This window comes from Drosophila subpulchrella, chromosome 3L (assembly GCF_014743375.2).
Source record: "Drosophila subpulchrella strain 33 F10 #4 breed RU33 chromosome 3L, RU_Dsub_v1.1 Primary Assembly, whole genome shotgun sequence".
NCBI classification, from domain to species: Eukaryota; Metazoa; Arthropoda; class Insecta; order Diptera; family Drosophilidae; genus Drosophila; species Drosophila subpulchrella.
The window spans coordinates 16,209,675-16,229,077 of NC_050612.1; the positions used below are offsets into that span (position 1 = coordinate 16,209,675).

General features: G+C 43.2%; 2 protein-coding genes across 4 annotated transcripts in view; both read left to right on the forward strand.

Moving 5' to 3' along the window:
* The window catches only part of LOC119555548 (DC-STAMP domain-containing protein 2), a 30,310-nt gene that overhangs the window by 8,310 nt on the left and 2,597 nt on the right, over positions 1 to 19,403 (forward strand). The window lies entirely within an intron of this gene.
* The window catches only part of LOC119555546 (breast cancer anti-estrogen resistance protein 1), a 30,648-nt gene continuing 11,615 nt past the window's right edge, over positions 371 to 19,403 (forward strand). Inside the window, exon 1 of one of the 2 annotated variants that reach the window (XM_037866981.1) lies at positions 371 to 748. In XM_037866981.1, coding sequence (XP_037722909.1) covers positions 521 to 748 — 228 coding nt within the window. In that variant the 5' untranslated portion in view covers positions 371 to 520. Of the gene's footprint in view, positions 749 to 12,499; positions 13,084 to 19,403 lie in introns of those variants that run through there. The other variant, XM_037866982.1, reaches the window with a different exon arrangement.

Here is a 19,403-nt window from a genome sequence, read left to right on the forward strand (position 1 = left end):
AAACATGTTCCAAGTCATTTCTGTAGTCATTTTAACCAATCCGCCAAGTTAAAGAGAAGCCTTCGCAATTTTTAATTAAATCTGGGCAGCCCTTCTGCCGTCCCGTGTGCTGCTTATCAGGACTGGAGCCTTGTCCTGCTCTCTGTTTCCGTATCCGCTCTCTATGAAGCTTCCCCTGCGCCTGCTCGTTAGATAAAGCCGAGATAAAGTTGGTACTTGGGCCGAAGCACCCGCCCAGACCAAGCCAACCAACCACCCCCTGGAGGCGAAGGACGACCGGCTGCCTTTTGAAGGTTGCAAGTGTGAATCAGTTACAGTTGAAGTCGCCAGCCATGCAAACCTGGTTCGCACTCGCGTCTGTATCCGTGTTTCTATTCGGGATCTATTTGGTTGTTTAGAGGCTCGATTTCGTTTTTGGAGATGCGTGTTTTTCTAGCCCGCACCAGACATGAGATAAATTGCCACAGCCAGAGCAACAACAGCAACTAAAACGTAACTGCAGCCACAACTAGAGCCATCAATGGAGTGTCAAAGTGAAAACCGAGTACCAGAAAACTCAATTAGGAATGTTGCAAGAGCCCAGACACTACCCAAACCGCAAACGCCTTTGGTTTTGGCCAAGCAGCAGCAGCAGCAGCAGCAGCAGCAGCCGCCGCAGTACGTCATAAATTCAGTGGCAATGCACGCCAAGGCGACCACAGCAAACTCCATCACGGGCGGCACTCTGCACCGGGTGAAAAGTGCGCAGGTACGTCCAAAAGGCATATCCATTGGATATTGTCCAGGCAAGTCAAGCGAGGTAAGGCGAAGTGAACGTGACGCTAATTGGAAGGTTAACCTAGCCGACAGGAATTGATATGGGATATACGAGTGAATATCGTGTGCGCGTTCCTTATTGACTGCCCACGAGGTGGGCTCGATGAGTTGCTGGAAAATCAAAATAAAATGTCGCATCTTCTGGGATAATGTATATCTTACTGCTATTAGTGTTTTTAACAGCTGTGATTTTGTACTTTTATTTCGATCTTTTCCAACCCCAAGTTCATCAATTGAACGTTGCTATCTGAAAGTTTAGCGTATCGCTTACCCCGTTTTACATGATTTAATATTTTTATTTCTGGTTCAGCTATCTTCATCAACAAAAGAGTAAGAATATGACATGATTTTCTTGTTTTATGTTATCTAAAACTGTATCACACGCAGAGCTCTACAGAGCTATCTTAATTTAATTTCTTCTCATGATAGCAAATATTTTTTCTGTTTTTGTTATAATACAATGTTGTGCTTACTCCGCTTAATATAAAATTTTTCAATCGATCAGAATAGGTTTTATCCTACCAATATCCTCGATCTGCCCTCTTCCAGTGCCCAGTGGGCATTGCGTGGTCCGATACGAGTGCCAAAACAATGTACGCAGCCGAGATACAGATACAGATACATACATATTGTGGATACGCAGGGTGCGTAACGTAAATGAACGCTGATTTTACTGTTTTTACCGGCTAACGAAATGGCAGTATGGCTATATGGATCCATAGGGTCCAGGTGCAGCTTAATGGAGGCTGCCGATGGGAGGCCGCATGCGTGCAGAGAGGAGCGCGCGATTTGGCCATGTTATGTAAACACCGTCAGCAGGAAGGTGGCTGGGTGGACCCCGTTGAGTCGTGACGAAACAAAAGTCAGGGATCTGGCTACCACTGCTGACTGCCTGATTCCCGTGGAGAGCAAGGGGCGTCCGGTGGTGGTGGCGGCTACTGTGCGAGTCACGTCATTCATCAGATGCTCTATGATGCGAAACAAATTTGCATTGGTGGGGTGGCAGTGTGGGTGGTGGCTGCTGTGGGTGGTCTAGCGTTTTAAATGATGGTGCCAAGATGTGGCCAACTATCTGAAGTTGATAGAGTGGAGCCGTTCTCTAAAGACTGTATATGCTGGGCCACTTGAGGAGGCGGCTCTTGACTAGCTGCTACTCAAACAGAAACTTTTCCTTTGACTTCACTGGGTGACTTCTCCTTGACTCGGCATCCCTTGTTTGCTTTCGATTTTGTTTTTTATCCCCCGACAGTCTTGCGATTCGATTTTTCAATGCCAATGTGAGAGGTCCTGCCGTCCTTGCCGGGTTATAAACTTGCCCGCAATTCAACCTCACCGGGGGTTGTTGTTCCCAGTTCCCAGTTCCCTGTACCCGCCTCCCCCAAAAAACACCCACGCCAGCTTACAGAGAGTGAATGTATTTCGCCCCAGGGCCATTGTTTGTCAGCGCTTTTTGCTGAATTTATCTGAGAGCCAGGAATCTCTCGGGCTTCCAGCACCAGATATTATTGTCCTTCTTGGCTCGGTCTTTCATCTCGTTGCTGTTTGTTTTGCTCTGCAGCATCTGGAGGGGTTAATCATCCTTTCGTGTCCTCTGAGCAGCAAAATATGTGTGCAACTTAGGTATGTTGTCCTGGACAAGCCATAGAAAAGTTCACAAAAGGATGGAAGAACATTTATGATATGAACTTCTAAGTGCTCGGTGCACTGCTTTTAACTTATGTGATATGCTCAAGGGAAGAATTTGACCAAAGGTTAGGAAAAAAGCTTTGTGTTTCATTAGGAATGTTAATAAGATGGAACTTTAAGGTCATTTTTTCCATTTTTTATTTTCTTTTTTAGTATTTTGAAAGGTATTTTTCTGTCTTCTTCTTTCCAGTAATATTTTTAAAGGCTAGCTTAATCATATTTCTTGCCCCGTTGTTTCTATCTATATTGGTGTGTCCACAATTTAAATTTTGTTGCACGTTTTATTGTTACAATCATTTTCGAGGATTGTGTACCACGCGTTTTGTGAGCGGCGCTATAGTGATTTATGAATTTATTCAATGGCAATTGGCGAGTCGAGCCAAAGTGCTTTTAGCTGGTGGAGCGGAGCGGTCATTGAGCCTCGGAACCACTTCATCCGCCGCGGCTGGGAATTGAAATGCACAGAGGCAGATTTAAAGTTTGCAGTATGCTTTTTGCAGTTTGCAGTAGTTCACAGTTACTGGTGGCAGTCGATGGCGCCAACATATTTTGCTGTCGCATTCAAATTATGAGCTCTGACTGCGACTCTGACATTGGCTATGAACATTATGCATAAATCGTTGGCTCTGCCAGCAGCAAAAGCGGTTAAAAGCAGCACATAAAAAGACAAAACGAAAGGCCAGTACCCAGTATAAACAGAGAATAAACAACGAATAAAGAAAGTGGAAAGCCGGGAAAAGCGTGCGGAGAAAAGTGAAGAATTTATGTGTACGTGTTGAAAATTCCTTAATTTGTTACCCGAGGAACAGTAGAATTTGATGTGTGTTTACGTTTACCTGTAGCGGCTTTATTCTTCTGGCCAAACAAATTTTCCTGTCACGTGACGGCAGCTGAAATATCTTCGAGATACAGCCGAAAATAACACAGTTGCATTTGGGGGGACATTTAGGAACTTCGGTTACATGCCAACATGCAACATTCAACAGCGCACAACATTTGATTGCATAATTGTTTTGGCTTAATATCCAATTGATGGGAAATCCAGGGAATAAAGTAGGAAAATCATGGGAACCCTGGCGGCGTCAAAGATCGTTTAACCCAGCTGCCATAAATATTTTCCCGGTTCCCAGTGGCCATGCTAATCAGCGCTGTCAGCCGCCAAGAAACTTACTTCTGCATCTTTGGGATGCACATGGCAAATCTATCTGATTCTCGGCGTCTCGAAAAAAAAATGTCACCCATTCTCGTCGCCCCCCGTCTTCCACTCCTCAGAACTTAAATTAATTTATGCAGTTTGAGGCCTGCTTTTCCTGTGCAGATTAAAGCGTTGCGGCATTTAATAAATTGCTCTTAAATTATGGAAAAAGCGGAGCATCAGAGATTTATGGGGCACAGACACAGGAGATGTGTGTATCTTTGGATAGGCCGCCGTTAATGCGTATTTAGTGAATAGCGATAAGCCTATTGTATGTATCTCACACCGAAAAGCATCATCATCATTTTGTGATTATCATCGATCTATGAATACCTTGTGATCAGGGCATTTCACATCCGAAATTCTGCCTCCATTGCTGACCCATTAAACCAAATATGTCAGATGGCGTCGTTAATGGTTCGCATTGAGGATCGTTTGGGGTATTCCGACGGAATCTTTTGGGCATCGGGGTCGCCCACGTTTTGGCCCCCGTCTTTCCATTTTCTGTCTCTTCAGGTTGGCTATCTGCATTTATTTCAGTCCACGCTTTGACCTTATAAATCAGAGGAGTAGGGGCCGCTGCCTATAGATGCTAGACAAGGAGAACACACCAAATTTGTTGGATTCATAAATTCGTTCAAAAATCTAAACATAAATGTTTGATTTACGCAACGTCTGGAAGGTGGACTGAGGGAAAGATTTGTTGATTTATCTGACTAATTTCAACGGCCATCAAGTAATTTTGATCTCGAACAAATTGGAATTGGCAGCTATATACATGGTGTCCCCTCTGTAAAAAGTCGGTGGCTGAGACTTTCCAAATGTTGGCGTGAAGTGGGGAAAGAAGAAACATTTTTATGGAGCAATTATAATTTGAAATGAGCTGTAAATTCGGGTTGAAATTAACATGGTCTTGTATTGATTCAAAGGGGTTATGTGGGCTTTTAACTCAATTTAGATTTTATGGTTTTATACATATAGTTTCCCATTTTCTTTACCATAAAATAACTGATTTGGTACTGTACTTTTTGGTTGTAATTGGGTTTTTGCGACTGCAAATTAGTCAGAAAAGCGCGTTAGGTCATTCTTAAATATATAACCCTGTATATCAGGGGACTTCACGGATTTTATGGAACCCTCCGAATTACTCTGAAAAACTTGTTAATCCTCTAATGTTAAGCAATTCCACTGTAAAGCCTTTGCACAACAATTCCGTGCGCAAACAACAACTGGCAGATGTACGACGTATCTTTTTGGAATTCCTCAGAAAGATCTCTACAAATTTGCATAGCGATTTGCGTCTCTCCTTGTCCGTCTGATGATCTATTTGCGCAAGTGAATTTTCGCCAAGGGGTGGGACAGATAGCGAGTATGGTTCCATTTTTCGTATGATCTATGAATGCACTGACAACACTTACGGATTTATTACCCTTGCATATGGCAACAGAAAGTTTCACTGTAGTTGTCGGCCAGCAAATGCCCGAGTGGAGTGCAAGTATCCCAGTGTTGATTTAACCCAAAGCCAATATAATCTTATCGCGGGAGCTTTTGGGCGTATTTTCATACGTGGTCTTCGTTTCGTTCCCCTTGCCTTCATCAGATATTTGCAAAATAAAATGTCAACATGCCGAGCACACGTGATAAGATAAAGCCTCGAAAGGTATTTGGTCTGTGGCATTTGTTTGTGCCTGTTTTTCCCTGGAATTATTCGCACTATATTGTGCAATCTACTAAATTTAGATCGTCGGTCTTTCTCCTGTAAGTTATAAATAAACTTTTGTTTACCAAGTGCCTAGATAGTGCCGAAATTCGAAATGAATTTCCCAAAAAAAACAGGGAAATCCATCATACTTGGAACTCGCTAATGGATGATGATGGTAATAGCATGCGCTGGTTGCCCTGATGATTGATTTATTTACACGCCGATGATGCTGCCCCTTTATCGACGGACATGACTGTTTCTGTTGTCGTTGTCGACACCTCAGCCATTTGCTTACGAAACCAACCATTGGCCCTAGTGGGTCTACTTCATCCGACTTTACCGACTGGATACTGATAAAACGGTCAATGTCGGTGTTCTCATACCGACATAGCTCGTTACTCATTCCAGAACTTCCGCCGTCTACTTTGACGTCAATGCCTGGACATTGTACACCCCAATTTGATTCCCAAATTGAATGGGCTGCAATTCGAAATACTTTTTTTTGGTGGGGTATTGGAGCTCTACGATCATTTCCAATGCAAATTATTGTCATGGGTCGATGTGCGTCGAAATCAAGTGTCTCATACTCAGGCAAAAGAATCATAAAGCCCAAAAATGTTGAATAAATACATTAAATTCTTTTTTTTCGATTTATCAACCCATTTAATTAAAAAAGCATTGGACTCAAAGTAATAATATATCTTTTAGGTTTTAGTTTTAATTATACTTCCTCAAGTTGGCTGACTCATCGACCAAACAATCGGTTTGCTTTTATTTCCACTTTATGGAAGTGCATTCTTTTTGGACTGATGACAAGGAGAAATTTCCTGTTTTTTTTGTTTAACAACAGCAATCAACGCCTCGCAGTCATGAAAATGAGGCAGAATGCATAGAATGGAAACCCGAGAGGAAAATCTATCTATCTATGCCCCCCTTCGGTTGTTATTCTTTCGCCTGGGCAGGCAAAGAAGTATCTGTCTGGCTAAGCATTCCCAGAAACACTTCACTTGGTGCCGGGTATCCCGAATGGAATCCGCAGTAAACACTTTCACATGCCTGGTCATAAAATCTGTGTGTTCCCTTGTTTATTTCGCAAAGTGAATCCAGAATTGGGTTAGCATTTAGTGCCGCCTCAGCGGAAAGTACAAACGCGCAGGAAGTCAGCATAAGGTTGCAATGTGTGGCCTCTGGTCATCAATGAATGTTTATGGCCCCTCGAACTTCCCTCATCTACCGACGAGTGCGACAAAGGCACGGATTTGATTACAGACCGAGGTCGGTTCTTGCGGTAATTGTGTTGGCCCTTCTCGAAAAAACGCACTCGGCAGGAGGTCCCTCTCTGCAACCCAAGAACCACTCCTAAGAACCCGTAATATTCCCTGGCTACTGTTACGCAATGTCTTCATTATATATCAGCCTTATCGGGAGTCACCACCGCTTAACATTTGCCTGACATCGAAAGTTGATTTTCGTGTTTCGCCGTTTCGCCCACCAATCGGAATTCTTGGGAAAGTGTTGCAAGCTCTGCTGTAAGCATGTCTTTTTCTGAGGCAAGCACTTGAAGTGACAACCAGAGAAACATCGAGCCACTTCCCCCCATTCACATTCTTACTTTTGTTTTACATCATTTTTGGCGCGTAGTGGCAATCAATGCTGTTTTGTATCTCACGGATGCCACTGCCAGATGTGGACCAATTATTGCGGTTCTCTTTGTGCTGGATGCTGCTGGAGTGTTTTCTTTGGGGAGCTGGGACCCATGCCAAGTTCACACTGAATGAGAGATCCAATTGCCCTTTGACCCTGGTTTTAAGTTGATCCAGGACCTGGGAATTTTTTCTTTCCTATATAATAATGAATAAGTTGCTGCAATCATTAATTCAAAATAGTTATTCGATATACTTTTGTGTAGGCAATCACACATCCAAATATTCGTACTCCTGCTATAGTTTCTCAAGAAACCCATCAAGTCTCCTCTTTCCATTCAGCTGTTATTGCACAGCACTTCGAAATGCCCACAGTCAGCTATTTGACTCTTTTTCCTTGGAGTCCAGGAATGGATCTTGGCAGTATCAGGAGTCTAAGGAGGCGGAGGAGGCCATAACTTATGCTGCCCATATACGATATGAGCTCCCTTTGTTTTCTGTTTTGTATCTCAATTTTCAATGTGGCCCCGTAATGAATGGCTGCAAGATCTCGTTCTGCCTCCACATGTGGGTGTAACTTGCAACCGGCAAACCATTGGGACATTGGAACTGCGACTGGCGACTGCTCATGAATTATGCAAACACTGGCAAATCGCAGGCACTGGAAAACACACTGATCTCTGACAGTTTCCCTGGCTGTTCCGCACAGGGAAAACAAACAAATTGTTTGTTATTATCGCTGGGTGGCGTAGATCGCGTCAAGAATCCGGACTCCGATACGGCCTGTTCCTCCGGATCGCAGATTAAGACGCCGCAAGTCGCGGCAAATTGTCAAACGGGCCGCCAGCTGCCAACAATTTACTTAGGCCCTTCTCCTTTCATAGATCCCCCGCCATCCTGACCATTTCCAGCTTCTTTTTTCTTCTTTTGTATTTATTTTGCATGCCTTATTTTTAGGCCTGCACACAATGTGTGAAATCGCTGACGGTTCTGGGCTGAGTTGTTTGAAGTCTGAGATCTATGATTTCCATGAGAAATGGAGCGCTTAAAGTTGCCAAAGTTTGCAGTAAAGTATCTATATGTGAGAGATTCCCTTCAATACTCGTGGTCTGATCAATTTGGTAAACGGAAGTATAAATTTTTCCAGGTATTGGTCTATTGGCCTTATACAAAAATTATAAAAACCAATACTATAAAATCTGTTGAACCCATTTAACTAAAATGAAAGCTAGTACATCCCAGTGGCAGGGTATAAATACGATGAAGTTGTTTCGTGGTTTATGGTTCTTTGGAAACAAACGAACATTAGTATTATGGGATAATTAACCCACTAATGTAGTGTTGGGGCGGAATCGGAGGAGCGGCATCGAGAAGTGTTTTTAGAAGCGGGAAGGGTCAAAGACCCTTGCCAGTCGAAAATGTATTAGATCGCCAGAAGCCAAGCAAATATATATTTTTTTGGGTAGGTTGTACACCCCAGCAGCACTTAATTACTGCTCAGTTGGCTTTCCTTTCTCCATAGCACTCACCATGTCCGCAAACTCTGCCCCCTCATCAGCTGTCACTGACCTGGGCAAACCCCGAAAGCGGAGATGGACGACGAAGTGCATCGCGGAGTTGTAAAATTGGAGTTTTCATTAAGATGCACATCTTAATTGCGCCCGCAGCTGATGCTGATCCCAAACGACGCTGCGGCCGTAGAAGACGATCCTGTATTTCACTTTCCACCAAAAATGGGCACGTCCACTTGCCGATCGATGGATGGCCTCTATTGTTTTACGAGGAGTGGCTGTGTCCCCTGATAATTGATGAATTTATGACCTAACATGGAGTGCCAGTGCCAGTTCAGGAAGTTGCCCAATCACTTTTACCGATCGCCCTTCTTATCGCGTGCCTCAAGCTGCTGTTCTTCTAATTGGATGTCGCCGGGGCTAATCTGGCCCCCTGAGCTAATGGTTGGGTTAAGCCGGCAAAGGGAATTTCCGGGAATCGCTTTTGAAAGCATTTTTTTCGGCCCGCTTCGACGTGCTCCATTTTAGTACAATCTCTTTTGTTTCCGCTGCCGACACTTGATTTCAGATTTCTCCGCCGATTTCTGATTCCGCTGCTACTACTGCTGGCTTCGATTCCGATTCGGATTCGGATCCATTCGCAGTTTCGATGGAACCCGCAGCTTCTGCATTGTTTTCCGAATGTGGCACGTTCTGGCCATTTATGGCGCACGCATGGCCAGCAGCGAACTCGAGCTGATTGCCCAGCGGGTCAGCATTGTGGCCAGTTGTGGTTGGAATGGAGATGTTGAGCAAGAAATGTTAATAGTGCACCACTATGGCGACCTACCCCAAGTTGATCTCTGGCGTGGGCATGATCTATAACAGAGATGGCCATGGTATCATACAAAGCTGAACCAATAGTTTTGGTTCTTGTATAGAGTGATATCTCCATTTATTTAACTATCCGTTATTAAATATCATAGTTTTGGTGTCTGAAATGAAATCACAAATGCATCATATGTTAAAAGAGCCAGTGAAAATAAGCTAACAAATTTAGTAACTTACCATAAGAACTTTAAAAAAACATTGTTTCTGAAGTCTAGTTGCTTAAAACTTAGTTACTCACTTTTGATAATACTTTTTTAAAGCCTCCTGATATCGCTTTGTCCATTGGTTCACAATTAATAAATACCATTTGGCACATCTGGCCAAATCAATAGTTCCATTATCCCGGATAGATTGACCCATCAATTGTTTTCCCGTTGGACATCCTCGAAACACGCTTTCGTACAGCTGCTGGCCCAAGGGAGAGTTCTACTTCCTGGGATGAGGGGGTGGCTCTATACAAATGTGCAATAAAATACTATGGCTTTTGTTGTTGGTCCCCTGATAGTCATACAAACAGCTCAATTAGTAGGCAACAAATATTGGCAGAGACTTCTTCCTCATCCTTAATCGTTGATTGGGCGATATGTGGTAGCAGAACTGAGGCAGGGGAATGTTGAGTCAGGTGCCATAATTCCCAAAAAACCAATTTCATTTTCTCGCCCATGGTAACCGCAAAAAAATAGCTAAAGGGAAAACACAACAATTCAGATAAAACAAATGACGCCTACAATTTCTACATTTTACGCAAGAGCGATAGTAGAAAATCCATAAACACGCTTGCGTATATAAACATGTATGTGAATTTAGTCTGATTTACATACATTATTTATTCAGCTTCTAAATTGCAAATGGAAACATGTTACGAGGTGTTATGAATGAATGACTGGGTAGGTGACAACATCTCTTATTTGCATATTTACGAGGCTCCCTCAAATTATTACAAGGAATGAGAAAAGGTGGGTGTATGATATACAGGAAAGAGCTTCAGTATGGACGTACCAATAGAACAAGATACTTCTACGTTTTATAAAAAACCCAAAAATCAATGACCAAGCTAAAAGTTTTCTTTTTGTTTTAATAAAAATGCAATAAAATTATTTCAGGTAGCATTAAATCCCAAAGATATTTTTGATATTTTGGTTGTGTCTTGTTTGGATCACAAATACACAAAATCGCTATACTGCTATCCAAGGATACACATGAACCCTTCAAAGACCTCTGCCTCTAACGAGCCAATTAGTGGGCTTACATCTGGATGTATCCCCCCTGGTCACTTCGCTGACATCCTTTGTTTGCTGCATATATTTCTAACCCTAAGCAGACAAAATATCCAAAAATTGCTGACTAATTCTCTGGAATGCGGGTGGGTTCCAAACTCATCTCATTTCAAATCGGACTGTTTGTGTAGTCAGAAACCGGTTGCTTGAAAAATGAATGCCAAGCGTGACAGCAACAAAGATTGACGGAGGATGGGACATCGTTCTCCAAAGCATACACAGGATAATGATAATGAGTGTAGCGCAGGATAATGCACATTCAAGAGGGATGGCTTAAGTTTGGGGGTAGAAGGGATTCGAGTCGACCCATAGCAATTTCCATGTAAATTTGATTGACCAACTTTCATTGATATGAAATTGGAGAAGCCCACGCTTTGGAGTGGAAAAATAGAGTGTTGTTCGAAACTTTTTATGACTTTACCATTTTAGATAAGAACTGAAATCGATGGAAAGTCGCTATTATGTAGCCACTCCCCTCAGAAGTGTTGGAAGTCAGAATAAATCGAGCAAATTAAATTAAATCAATCCCCCCCGACAACGAAAGTGACAATAAAACTCAACGAGTGTCGGAGTTTTTTGTTTTCTTTTTTTTCCTGGGGTTTGGAGGTCCGGTTCTCCAATTTTCGTGTTGCCTTGGCCTGTCTGTCGACTCCGTCTTCGCTCTTGACGTGACTGAAGTGGGCGTGGCACTTGGCATGCAAATCATGTCAAATGTCACACTCAGCTCAGTTCTGCTCAGAACTGCAGCTGCACAGACATCGGCTGCTCCTCGCCCTCAGTCTCTGTTCGAATCTGAATCTGGAGTGGGTAACAACTTCCCTTTTGTGCCGAACGGGTTGCCTGACCTTCAACATTGACTTGTTGAGGAGGTGTTTGTATGGTATGGTTCCTGCCCTTTTTCGGGCCCAGGACTTCTCATGTCTTTCGAGGTGTACACAAATGTGTTTGGACAGCTGCCGCATCGTGGTTCGAACTTCGAAGGCGGCTACTGTATTGAAATGTTTCTTCGGGAGGGGGTAACTTGAGCTTAACGGGTCCACCATTCTCCTTCTTCTGGCTAATTGAGCTTTCGGGGGGTAAACATTCCGCTTAATGGAGAACGTCTGCACTTGATATGCTCCTCGAATATAATCGATTTGGGTTGGATTGGTTGTCTCGCATAACGCAATGTTTGTCATAGCCAAATAGAAATGAGAACAAGATATGATGAGGGCAGTCAACTTGAGCTCACGGGGAATATAATACGGAATGCATCAGATATGTGGTTATTGGACCTGTGGGGGATGAGTTGTATGTGATATCTTTTTGAGAATTTCAAATAAGCATTAACCCTACTTAAGTAATGTGCTGAATCTTTTCGTAAATATTAATAACTGGAAAGACCAATATTAGAATTCCGATGTATTAAAAAACTGCCAACAAATAGAAAAGAACACAAATAGAACACTCTATGAACAGCAGAATTTACTATTACGGTCTGAGACCTTGAGGTTACATTGTCATTGAGTTCAATTGGATACAATTGGTAAATGGTGTTAATTTTTGGCACCAAATAAATACTTACACTCTTTTAAAACGGAAAATGATATTAGAAATTCCCACAAACCTTAAAGGCAAACATCTCGGCTTCCCGTAATCAGTCTTCGCAGAACCCATTCTGATTTGCGACCGACATTAACATCTACGATATTGGTAGCTATGTTAGCTAACAGAGCGCTTAACATTTACGACATTGAAAATGTATCTGCAAAGAGCAGCCACAACTTCTGAGTTCGTCGTCGATTCAGTCCACAGAGTTGCTCGCTGCGGTGCGGACCTCGTTCGGGAGTTCGAGATACAAGAAATACGAGAATCGATTCGTGACAACCCAACGAAAAAAAGCCGACCGAAAGATACGGGGAATAGCGATTTTACTACGTTTGTGGTTTGGCAGCGTCTTTTGTTTTTCGGCATCGGTTTTTTTCGGCTGCCCGCGGCTAAACTTGAAATTAAAGCTGATTCGGCGAAGCCAGATACAAGATACATATGCAGATGCGAGCTTAGTGCTGATCTGCAGATAGACAAACAGTGAAGTGAGATACAAGTGGCGAGATACACCGCGAACCCACGTCGAGATACTTTATTTATATTGTCCTGGATTAAATATATCTAAAAACATCTCGATTGTGGCCGTCAACATGTCGAGCTAAGCTGCGACCGCTCCAGCTCAAGTCAACCCAGATCGCGGATCACAGATCACAGATCGCAGATCACATAACCGAAGATGCTGGACAAGATGACAAGCTCCTCCGTGTCGGTGTCCACCTCCTGCTGCAGTTCGAATGCCACCAATGCGGACCTAGACTACGATGTTCCTGTCTCCCGGCGCATCCTCATTAAATCGGTTAGTAGACCCTCGCGATAAGCCCAATCATAAACTGCCGCACTTTATGCGTCGCAGATTGAGCCATCCTGGAGCTGGCGAGGAAGCTATCTGCACGGCTCATCTGCTGTTGTGACAGTTGGGCTGCAAAAGGAAACTGTAGCGGATCTCTCAACTTGTATCTTTGGCAGCTGTCGGGTGAAAAGTTTCCGCGATTTTCGCCATTCGCCATTCGTTATCACCTCTCTAGCAACACCGTTTGATGTGCCAGTTTACGGCGCAGGTGAGATATCGCAATGTCGTGATAACTCAGTCGATGATGCCTGCCTGTGCTTAAGGCCTCTTAAGTGTTCGGTCGAAAACAACATGAGCTCACCGTGATAAACAATCTACGAGTGATTCCCTCCAGATATTTTGGTTCTTAGTTAAAGGAGCCTTTGATTAGATTGGAATCAAGTGAGATAAGATTGAGGCTTTCGAACTCAACTGAAAATTTAATCTTAAACAAACGGATTAATTCAGGTTGCACTTAACAGTATCAACTTATGTTGATTGATAGTTTCCAATATGTTCTAAAAAAGACTACTAATACTACTACATGTTTGTTTGCTTTAGTTAATCTAAGCCCAAGATCTGGACGCAGACATTTTGTAACATTTTCCCAGCGCTATACACTCCTCAGATATAAAATCCATTGGTTCGCTCTGGAATGAACTATCATTACAGATCCATTTGAGTTCATTTAGGCGTACTTAAAACATTCCAATTGATTGAAGTGTGGATGGCAAGTTATTTCAACTGGTTTCTTGCTTTTAGATGAGAGGAATGATTTAAGAGCCGCGACAACTGCGTGCGAATGCCGATCAATAGATTTATGCTGCCATATATTTTCATCAGAGGCCCAAGAGTCACTCAATCAACATCAGTTGCCTTCCCTCGAAATGGAAACCGTTGACGCCACACGCGGACATTAATTCTCATCAATTTCCCAGCTATCCCTGCCCAGACCCACTTGTGGCATTCAAAAATGAAGTGTCGAAGCAGGGATATGTTCTGTTCTGTCTAGACGGGAACGGTGGGGCGCCCACTTAATCAGCCAGCGAGGAGCGATAGATTCGAGATGTCCCTTAGGGAGTCTGTTCTGTGGTTATCCTCGAAGATAACCCCTGAGCCAGACCTCCCCTGACTTAATCTTAATTAATAACAAGGCATGCGATAGGGGAAGCTACTTGGGTTTTGGTCTTTTATCTGTTTTTCTTTTCAGTTTGCTTGACGATTTAGGGTTTTCAGTTTTAATGTGACGGTCAATTAAGACTGATTAGATTTGGTAGTGGAATTGTTTTGCCGATAAACGTCCTCAGCCCTGGACATGCCCTTTTCCTTAGGTCTTCCATTGCCCGATAAGGAGTCACCACCAACCAGGCACTTCAGTTCGATTTCCCGCGCTACGTGCGTGGTCTTGGCCCACGAGGATTCAGGGCCTTGTGGGGGCTCCCCTTTTCTTAATTGTTTATGGAGCTTCTCACTTGGCCCTTCAATCAGTGCTCTGTTCGCAACTATTAATAACTGATTTCATTTGCAAGGCACTCGTACCTTGGGGGGGTAATCCTGTCCCCCAACAATTTTCCCCTTAATTGCCGGCCTTCAGTCAAGCGCACATCCTCAGGATGGGAAGGAGTTTGGATGGGGGAACCACTATTAATTTCCATCAGTCAGCGGCATGCTAATAAACCCTTTACCCCTTCGGTTTTTCGTATAATAGAGAGGATAACGTGACACGCTTGGGATTGACTTGGAGTTATGGATCAAAGTAAGCTCCATGAAATTACGTTTAAAGGGACTTTCGACCAGGTCTTTGCCAATCACTATTAGTTCCATCTACATGGCAAACTCTTTCGCAGACATCTGAAGCAAGGCCAAAAGAACGCAGGAAACCCATCTTCGGATGTTTTCCGCTGTTTGCATTTTGAAATCTAAGCTGAGAACCGAACCGGCTCGGGGGACCAGACAGAGAGATGCCTCCTCAAGACACCGAGAGCCAGTCTAGCCGGGCGTCAATTACTTTTCGCATTTGTGCGCATTTGGAGCACATTTATTTTAATCTCACCTGTGCCTCTTTCGCTGCGTGTCTGTGATGGATGCAGCTGGATGCAGCACATGCCCCGCGGCAACCCTTCAATTACGTGATACTTTGTGTCAGCGACTGTTAGGCCCCAGAACGAGTATCCTCCAACTCCTGGACAAGATCGGGCCATTACAGTGCCCGTGATCATGTCCGAGACACGACTCTTGTAATTAGCCGTTGTTGTTTATTTAATTTTAAGCTTAATAACGACCACAGCACCGGAATATTGAGTGCCATGGTTTGCAGTGGGAGAAGGGGTATGGGTTGGGTGTTCTGCGAGTGCATTTGCATTTGCATCTACAACTCTCCGTCCAACAGCCGTGTAAGACTCGCCTGCTCGTAAGCAAGCTAATTTATTTCAGCGCTCAAGTTGTGCAAACATTTTCGAATTCAAATTTGTCCAACAGGTTGCAATGGCTGCAGACTGCAGTTGTTGCTGTCTGGGGTATTGGCAGTTGTGAGTTGATGAATGCGGCAAGGTTAAGGCCCAGGAGGGGCAAGTGTGGTGACAGAGCTGACTGATTGGAAATGGCTTAAGGAATGTTCATTAGGCCGATCGAGAGAAGAGACAAGTATCTCGCATAATTTCTTGAACCTCACAATACACTGCATTTTTCCGGCATATCATATCGCTTTTTAAACACAGCCAGCGAAGAAGAAAAACTTTCGCTTTTGTGTACTATAGTTGGTTTTATCTTTTCGCGTTCGACTTCGACATTCGAGTTGCGTACAGTTCAGTTCACGCAGGCATTTACTCATTCATTATCTAACAGTCATGTGCTACCAAGCGAACATTGGCCATCATTTCAGCCAAGCAAACATGTCGGCCAAATGGATTATAGGCCAACCAGCTTTATGGAGTTGAAAGTGTCGATAATGAGCAAGCACTCTGCGTATAAATGGCAGGTGGAAAAGAACAGTGCAGAAACGTGCTGGTTGTAAGGAAAAGATTGGAAAAGACCGGTGATGGGATAGGTAAGCCGTCACTCCCATGTAAACCATGTAAACAAGACTTGCAAAAGAAACCCCTGGCCTTTGTTTACTCACAAGACTCACTGCAAGCTGGCTGTGTTTCTGTCTGTTACGTGCGCAAGTTCAGATGACATTTATGAATTACAAATCTGACATGTCACGTTCTGGACCCTCGAAAGGGTAAGGCTTTACTAATTGCCCTCTGGCCAGAGGAGTCCTTCACAAGTCGTAGAACCCGCGCCGGCGACATTGAGCATGTGATGAGTATCTGAGGCGCGTTGTTTACGCTGTTAACAGCGAGTAAGCCATTCCAAATTGGCCTGGCCTTAACGGCGACCGATAATTTGCACCATCTGCCCTGCCCCCCGCAACACCGGAAATTAAGAGGGGTCCGGGTCTCCTCTCTGGATAAGGACGGCAACGGTGCAATAAAAGTTACATGCAACCCGTAAGTGGGCTAGGCCATCAGCGGTGCAGTGATTTGAGCACTCCGCCTGCGGTGGCTGACGATCGTTCACATCGCCATCAACGACTCGAGCCACTTAATGGGCCCATTTACACCAAAACGGAGATGGGCTACTGAAGTTTTAGCAGACCAGTTAATAATATGAGCAATTACAGTCGTTCGCTATATATTTCCTTTAATCTCAGATAGAAGAGCTATTCGAGTTGCTTTTACCACACATCTAATTGGAAAGCGAGTGATTTGAAGTGAGTTTCTCCACCTCATTTGCCTAAAAATCTTCAAAGTGTCATCCATCAAACATCTGGGCCTTGTCATCTCACTTTCAATCTATTCGATGCGTGGGCCAAACATCCTCAGACGAAGGCTTAAAATAGTCTCAGAACGTAATCCATCATAAGTCGCCTAACGAACGATAAAAAGCCGAAATGCCTCTGATGCGTTTTCGTTTCCCAAAGCCGACACTCGAAGTTCACGAGGGATTCTCCTCCACAAACTGGTTAGAGGAAAAGAAGAGTTTAACAAAGGCCGCCAGCCATCGGAGGTAATTCCTCGGGCATGAGTCACGTCCGGGGTATTCCTCCGACCTAATCTCAATGTCAGTCAATGGGGCTTAATGACTTAAACTTCCAAAGCGGGGGAAGTTCGTAAAATAAATCTTGTAAATTGCTCGAGAGGCTGGCCCAAAGTTAATTGAATGAATGAATGAATGGGTTTTTTTTGCCCCTTAAAAAAACTGTTTTACAAATTTCATGGCTTGATAAGTTTTTGGATTTTCTTATTTTCTTTACATTTTATTTTGCGTCTTCTCTTTCAGAGTTGAATTTTTAATTTTTAAATTGGTTTGCATTGTCGGGGGACACATTTCCATTTTTTTTTTCTTTTTGCCCTAGAGCCTCGTGATAATTTTGTATTATTCAATGTTTCAGCATGTTAGCTTTTATCAAATGATTGATCTTTTTGTTTATTAGCTTTTTAAGATTTTATTACTGAGTTGTTCTGGTCGTCAATGTTTTTCGTTTCCTTTTATTTTCAGCACATATGCACATCGGAAACAATTCATTATAAACACATTTTGAGCCATTAAAATAAATGTACAAAACTACAACAGCCAAATGCTACAGACACGCTTAGAAATTGATTTTTGTTCGGCTGATTCACTTGCCACAATTGAATGTTAACCGCTTGGGTTTCTCTCTTTCCTTGGGGAAGTAATTTTGCAACGTTTTTGCGTACTTCACTTGAAATTGCTGCGAAGGTCGGAAATACTTTTGTGTGGATGCCGTTTTATTTGTTCTTTAATATTTAAAGTCAACAATTGGCATTTCGTTTTCAGCTTTTTCCTTTGTTATAATAATTTTTGTGTTATTTTTTTGGCTTTAATTTTTCGTTCAGAAGTTACTTAAGGTATATGAAATGGCATATGTTTACTTTAACGCCTGCTTTGTGAGTCATTTTCCGCGAGTGTGATCGAATTCGTATGGTCAAAATATACATTTTAAGCTTGCAAAAACCACAAGCCACACTAATTTAGAGCTTACTGAGCTCGCAAAAACCTTTCATTCGTTGAATTGAATCAGCCCTTGCATTATATCACACTTTTCTATACACCATTAAAGTCTGAGAGCGATTTGCCCGAGTTGCGAAGGCAATGCAAATTGTATGAGAAATACTTGGAATGCGAGTGCAATTGACTTTTGCTTCTATTGTCAATGGGCGGGGCCAGTGCCACCGAGGGATCAATTGCCCTGTCATTGACTTGCTCCCGGCTCACTGGGTCCATCCTAGACGAGCTGCTGACCCGGAGTGACATGTGGCGGGGAAGTCGGAGTCGCCTTCGTGCACTTGTCACCGCAACTCACCGTCATTGAAGCACCGCCTTCGACCCAGTCTCCATTCGGAACGTGTTTCCCTGCCCAAGTTGGCCGGCTGGCTTGGAGTTTTATTGTCACACCGCATTTTATTCGGTTTATTTCTCTTTACTTTGCTTTTTTTTAATTTTTTTTTTTATTTTTTTTTTTTTTTGCACACAGCGAGCTGACGAAATGTGTCGAAAGGGCCGCCGCGAGAGCAGTAAACATTTTGTTTATTTTCGCAAACGGAAACCAGTTCAACACGACATATGGCGTTTTATTACAAACTAACAAAATATTTTATATTTTTCACGGGCTGAAACTGCTGATTTCTCAGAAAACCTTTAACCAGTCATAACCCTAGTAAAGGTACAAAGTCCGTTCATCAACGTAAGAAGGTGACGCATTCAATAGATAACTGGGCAGGTAAAATGCAAATGTTGGGGATTTTAAAAGCATTGCACAGATAGCGGATTGCGTCAGAGGTTCTTCCCCTTTCCTACGATTTTTTGTCTAAAACTTTTAATTGTGGTTAGGTATATTGATCTCCAAGGTCCGACATAGCTTTCACCTTCAACATTTTCAGGGCTGCCCCTGGTATCCCCTCCATTTCCCTCTTCAATTTCATCAAATTCTATTAATTAAATTTGACAAAAGTATTATCTGTCACGCAAGCCAGCGCTTGACTTTAGACTATTGCCACTTTATCAGCATTTTGGGGTCTGGGTTATCAGTTGAATGCCGAAAACGAGTTCGCATTTATATTGGAAATATTGCCAAGCCATCGGCATTGATTGGCTACGCTTTTCGGCCATATATGTATTGTGTACAGTACTCCAGAGTCACATGGCTTTTAATGTGGTTAATGGTCTCCTCAATCCGTAGAATAAAAACAAATTGTCATCTTGTCCGGTGAGGCGGTCGAAAT